Below are 6,802 nucleotides of genomic sequence, written 5' to 3'. Positions count from 1 at the left end.
ATAAATTGTAGCTTTATACTTTTTCTTTTTTTAAGTAAATTTAACTGTAATCATGCAGAAAATTTTGAAGAGAGAAATAGCAACTATTCTGTAGGCTTTTAATCAAGTGGCATTTGGGTTTGTCATCTATAAACATGATGTTTGCAAAATTTGTTTGATTAACTCAGAAGAGTTTATTTTACACAGAATAGGGCAACATTGGGGCTAAAGGCATTACAGTAAAAAAAATATGACTATTTGACAAACAAACACTGTCTTTACTCATCCTTTAATATTTTCAGTAGTCAAGCGATAGAAGAAACATTGCTACTATACCTGAGTTCTGATTTTGAAAATTACCCACATCAATGCTTATGATTTTTTCATCAGTCTTTGTCTTCCTCTCATTCTCTCTCTTTCTCAAAGCCACATGGAAATATAAGGGACCACTGATTCCTGGTGTGGCTCTGTGGGTTAATGCACCAGATTGCAAAGCCATTTGAACTGCAACGTTGGCGGTTCAAGCTCACAAGTTGCTCTTGGGAAACCCTATATAGGGTTACTATAGGTCGGATCCGACTCGACGGCACTTAACAACACGTAAAATATTGGGCGTTAAGTCACTTGAAAATAGGAGCACTGTAGTATTTTCCTCAATAACTAGCATCAAAACTCAAAAGAATATTATTATAAGAGAATAGATATGTTGCTACATTGAGTAGAGAGTAAGAAAAAAAAATATTAAAAGGAAAAGATCTCGTAAAATTCTTATTCACAGTGACGGAAGAAATTATTTTGATACATGTGAGAGCTTAAAATAAGAATCATTGCAATGACTTTTAAATGAATAAGGTAAATATTTTGCAAATACCCTTATTTAAATAATATCTGGAATCTTACTTTAAATAGTAGGATTTTTGGACAGCAATTTGAAATATTCCCTCAGATAAACAGAAAAGCTCTCTTTCCACTACAAACATCTATACAAGAAAATCATCTGTTGAACATAATGCACTCAATCAATATTTTAGCAAATATTGGCTTTGTTCAACTGTAGAGAAAGTCTTATTTATGAATTTCAAAAGCATAAAGCTTAATACCTAATGAATACAATTAGAATCACAAGTGACTATTAACTATCATTTGTATGCTAGTCTTCTAGAAAATTATTAAATTCTTATGTCCAACTATTAAAAACATCAACATACTTGACAAGTTGACAGAATTATTGATTGTTTTGTGCCAAAATAGGGAAAAAAAAACCTGTTTAAGGATTCATAAATTATATGAATTCAAGACAAAGATCAAATTAGAAGTTATTTGATTGTGTTTGTTTTGCCTTTACTATAGCTACGATTTAATAACTGTCATGAAAACATTTCAAAATGATGAGTAGATTATGAGAAGACAGATGTTTTGAAGCCAAAAAAATATTATTAAGTAAAATAAGTCAAAGAACAATGTAACAATACTGCTTGGATTAAAGAATTATGTCATACATATGAGTATATCAGAGAATTTCAATCATAGTTAGGGGAAATAAGTTACTGTTAATATTTCATATTTTTTAAACATTTAAAAAGCTTTATATAAAACTAAAAACACTGGCAAAATTGTCTAGGTTGTGTGAATATTTATTATAATAATTAAACATACATAGGAAATACAAAGCAAATACTTAGGTTGATCTATGCTTTAATATTAAGTATTGTGTGTCTTGTTTACACTTGTTTGCATTTCTAGATAATGATTTTTTCCATGATTATCACTTTAAACATTTTTTTGTTATTTTTGTTTGTGGTGTTGTTTAATAGGACTCAAAATGAAATGAAAAATCAAGTCATGGGAGACAGAGTTCATTCTTTTGGAAGTGACAAATAATCCACAGTTGCAAATTGTGATTTTTATATTTCTCTTTCTCAACCACATTTTGAATGTTATGAAGAACTTATACATCATCCTTCTCACTTAACTGGATTATCATTTAAGATTCTAATATATTTCATGTTTTGGAATATCTCCTTCTAGAAAATTTCACTGGGAACAGTCTCTATTCCTACATTGCAGACAGCCATTGTGACTAAAACCAAATCATTTCATACAATGCTTCTTCAATCAAATATTCTTTTTCCTCTTATCAGGAGTTGCAGAATTTAATCTTCTGCCGTGTTTTATGACCATTATGAAGCAATCTGAAAACCCCTGCAGATGAAAATTTATTCTATTCCTTTGTTTCATTTCCTAAGTCATATAGATGACTTTAATAATTGTAAGTAATTTACTAGAAAGTTTTGTACCAGGAAATGAGTTTGGAAAAGAGAAATGAATATAAGAAACCAATCAATGGAAATACAGTTCATTCTTTTTGGACTGACTGATGATCCTCTGCTGCAAACTTTAATTTTCATATTTCTCTTTCTCAACTACATTTTGAGCCTTACGGGGAACTTAATCATCATCATCCTCACCCTGCTGGATCCTCGCCTCAAGACTCCAATGTATTTCTTCCTCCGAAATTTCTCCTTCTTGGAAATCTCATTGACAACAGTCTGCATTCCTAGATTCCTGACAACCATTGTGACTAAAAACAAAATCATTTCCTACAATAGTTGTGCATCTCAATTGTTCTTCTTTCTCTTACTAGGAATTACAGAGTTTTACCTTCTGGCTGCCTTGTCTTATGACCGCTATGTTGCCATTTGCACACCTCTCCATTACCACATCATTATGAGCAGCAAAGTGTGCTACCAACTTGTGCTCAGTTCATGGACAACTGGGTTTCTGATTATCTTCCCACCACTGGTCATGGGACTGAAACTGGAATTTTGTGCTTCGAGGGTGATTGATCATTTTATGTATGACAGTTCTCCTATCTTGCAGATTTCTTGCACAGACACTCGCTTGCTAGAATTAATTTCCTTTGTGTCGGCAGTTGTAACACTTATGGCCACATTACTGTTAGTAATTCTTTCCTATACATATATAATCAAGACCATTCTAAAAATTCCCTCTGTTCAGAAAAGAACAAAAGCTTTTTCTACTTGTTCTTCCCACATGATTGTAGTCTCTCTTACTTATGGTAGCTGTGTCTTTATTTACATGAAGCCATCAGCAAAAGACAGGATGGCTTTATCCAAGAGTGCAGCTGTTATCTATACCTCAGTTGCCCCTTTACTAAATCCCTTTATTTATAGTCTAAAGAACCAGCAAGTGAAACAAGCTTTCAAGGATACACTCGAAAAGATTTTTGTTTTGTTCAAGAAATAAGAAAAAAAAAATTAAATCTTGATGAAAGCAATAAATAAGGATGCTTACCATTTGTTCACATTTAATTAATCTATCCTTTCAATACATTGGACTTCTTATGACATTTAAACAAATCTGTCAGCACAATATGCTTTATTTCCTATTATGATTAATACTTTTTGCAGTGCTATAGTAAGAATTTTTTAAGCTTTTACAGCCCCAAAACACAAACTCTATTTCCTATGGATAAGTAAGTAATATTTTCATGTATCCAATACAAATCTGTCTGGGTAAGTATAATTAATTAACATCCATTTATTATAGGTACACTGAAGAAAGATGGGGCTTTCTTCTGCTGCAAAGATTTAAATCCTCAGAAACCATATATGAGTTAAGTATGCATCAGAACCAACTATCTACAACATTATAGGCACACTTTATCCCAGGTGCTACACTAGTCATAGGAGTCCTGGTGTGGTTCTTTTGGATAAGCACTAGACTGCTAACCACAAGGTTTAAAGTTAAAACCCATCAGCTGCTTCTTGGAAACCCTATACAGAGTTGCTATGAGTCAGAACTGATTCAATGGTGCTTAACAACAGACTAGTCATAATTTTGTCTTCATTAGGATGGTATTGCTTACTATGTTGTTGTTATAGTTAAGGGCTATCTAGTCTTTTCTGATCCATAGAGACCCTGTATAGGGTTTCTGAGGAGTGGCTGGTGACCTTGAACCACCACCCTTTCAGATCAAACCAACTTGCAATCCAGCGCATTAAACCACAGTGCCATACCAGAACTCCATTGCTTACTACTGGTGAGTTAAACCAAGAAAAAAATTTCAAAGAGTAGAATTTCTTCTATGATAGAGCTATACCTAAACTTGTGTGCTCATAATAATGAATGTTTGATTATTTCAGTGAATCAAAAATATAATTTAAAAAAGTGACAGTTCTGATACATAGAAAAGAAAGAGTAATTTGATGTAATAGGAATGTATATACCAGGTGGGGGTATTAAGCGGCACTGGACCGCAAGTTTGGTTTGAGCCTCAGGGTCAGCGATTCAAACTCATCAGTCACTCATCAGAAATCCTAAGAGTCAGAGACGAATCAGTGGTACTTAACAATCACAGGGAGCAATTCAGAGTCCTGGTGTGGTGCTGTAGGATAAGCACTGGATTGTTTACCACAAGGTTGGTGGTTGAAACCCACCAACCACTCCTGGAAACCCTATACATGAATCCCTACATATGAGTCCACCAAACTGGAGAGCACTTAACAACAACAACAACAACAACAACTTGGAGTAGTTCAAGTGTTACTAAATAGTATCACTAGCCTGAAAATTAGTTTATGTGCCAGTATACCAGCTGTGGTGCCTGTCAGTCAACCCAGACTTCCATATCTGAGTTGGGTCAAATTTCTCAAAAACTGTTGCTAAATTACTCCTTTTAGGAAATGGATGCAATAATAGTTTTTATTTGAAGGAGTCCTTGTTTGGTGCCATACAGTAAGCACTGGACTGTAGTTCAAACCCACTACTTATTCTTGAAACATCCTATACAACATTGCTATGAGTTGGGCCCTACTCAACAGCACTTAATAACAAGATTTTTTTTTTTTTACAATGAAATGAGGCAGTATGTACAAAGCAATTCAAGATCAACACCTGGCCTATAGTCATCTCTCAATATCTGTTAGCTGCCCTTTGAGGGAAAAGGTTGCTTTTTTTGTTATTGTAATAAGGAAGAAAAAGAGGTAGGCTCCAAATACTAAAAAGCTAACATGAAACCGAAATGTACTGAGACTTTAATTTGATAGGCCAACAGACTTGAACTTTAGTTTGAATAGATTATTGAGGCACAAATCCTATGTGTCTCATATGTAAAAGAACTTCAAATCCCATAGAATTGTCTAGAAACATGGGCTGTTGGTTATTCTGAGGCAGGTATTTCATAGAAGAGATTCTGTTCTGTGATCTAAGAAGATATGTGTCTACTCATATATTTATTTGATAAAGATTGCTGTGCCAAATATGCCAATGATGGATTTTTAGATGTTTGGAGTTTGGAAAACAAGTTAGAGGTCAGTGCTTTAAGGTAAATGAAATATTTCAAGAGTCAAAAACACAATGATGTCAGTGGATTGAAAGGTGAGTTAGAGACTCCATAGATGATTAGGAGAATGAACTGAGATTTAAACAGGTGAACACTTCATATCTGGGATAAGTGAAATAAGGTTATAAAAAAGTATTCTATTAGAATTTTCCTACTATCAACTCTGCATACAAGCACTCATACTTACTGTCATTTTAAAAAGAAAGTTTTATTAATATCTGTTAGACCAAAAAAAAATCACTCATGAGTCATGCAGGGCTCTATATTTGATATAATTTGCTGACAGAAACATGAGTTTAGAATTCATTGAGTTGTATCTATTATCTGTGTGGCTCTGAATAGGAATCATTCAGATTTTATTGAGTTTAAATTAGTTTTATTATCTTTAAAAGCAAAAATTTTTGGTCATTTTCTTTTCCTTAGAAGAGAGAAGAATGTGAGTTCATGTGATTAGACTCAAGAACTGGAGTTTCATGTACAGTGTATTTTCTCAGTATACTCTTTAAAAAGTGCTAGACTTAGCTAATGGTTACCAGGGACCACAGGGAGATAAAGCGTAAATTACTAAGTAGAGGGTTGTTGGTAAGTGCTGTTGAGTTATTTTGGACTCATAGGGACCCTGCATAGGGTTTCCAAAGAGTGGCTGGTGGTTTTGAACCATTAAGCTTATGGCCAGGAGTCCAGGGCTTATCTTCTAGCATCATACCAAGACCCCAAGTAGAGGATGGTGGTGGTGGTTATGTGCCATGGAGTCAGTTCCAACTCATAGACCCTGTACAGGGTTTCCGAGGCTGCAAATCTTTATGGCTCACAGTCCAATTTGTAACCACTACACTACACATATTAAGTGAAGGAGATGGGGGAAAAATAAAGTATGCAATTCTGTGGTGAAAAATACAAAATAAAAGAAACCCTGAGAAAATGTAATGACAAGACCCTTGCACGTTATGCATATTCAATGTTTCTTCAAGTAATATTGAAGTCAATTCAGTGATGGTAATGAGTAAAATTAAATAAGTAAATAAAGAAATCCCACTGTGAATTTCTTCAAATCATGGGATAGTGTTATTAGCCCTGCTAATACAAATATAAATTTAATTAAAAAAAAAAAATATATATATATTTTTTCCTTCATCCCTATTCTCATTACTATTACAGAATCTGCTCTTCCCTACAGTTTGGGACACAGAAGAAAATAACCCTTCAAGTAGAAAAATATAAGATACTGAAACATTGTTGTTAAGTGCCGTAGAGTCGGTTCTGACCCATAGTGACCCTGTATAGGGTATTCGAGGCTGTAAATCCTTACGGGAGCAGAAAGCCTCCTCTTTCTCTCGCTGAGTGGCTGGTAGTTTCGAACTGCTGACCTTGTGGTTCACAGCCTGATTCGTAACCACTATGCTACCAGATCTCCTTAGAGATATTAAAATCACATTGGAATAAATATATATACTACAT

The 6,802-nt window shown here is 34.1% G+C and overlaps 1 protein-coding gene across 1 annotated transcript; it reads left to right on the top strand.

The window, feature by feature from the left end:
• Positions 1-2,301: 2,301 nt before the first annotated feature.
• On the top strand, positions 2,302-5,794 carry LOC102814243 (olfactory receptor 6C6-like). Its single transcript, XM_006870111.1, has 2 exons — positions 2,302-3,228; positions 5,768-5,794. Exons 1-2 carry the CDS (start codon positions 2,302-2,304, stop codon positions 5,792-5,794), a joined length of 954 nt encoding a protein of 317 aa, XP_006870173.1.
• The last annotated feature ends 1,008 nt before the right edge of the window (positions 5,795-6,802 follow it).

Source organism: Chrysochloris asiatica, unplaced genomic scaffold (assembly GCF_000296735.1).
Source record: "Chrysochloris asiatica unplaced genomic scaffold, ChrAsi1.0 scaffold00138, whole genome shotgun sequence".
NCBI classification, from domain to species: Eukaryota; Metazoa; Chordata; class Mammalia; order Afrosoricida; family Chrysochloridae; genus Chrysochloris; species Chrysochloris asiatica.
The sequence above is the reverse complement of the archived record's forward strand: the minus strand, read 5'-3'. Positions and strand labels throughout refer to the sequence as shown.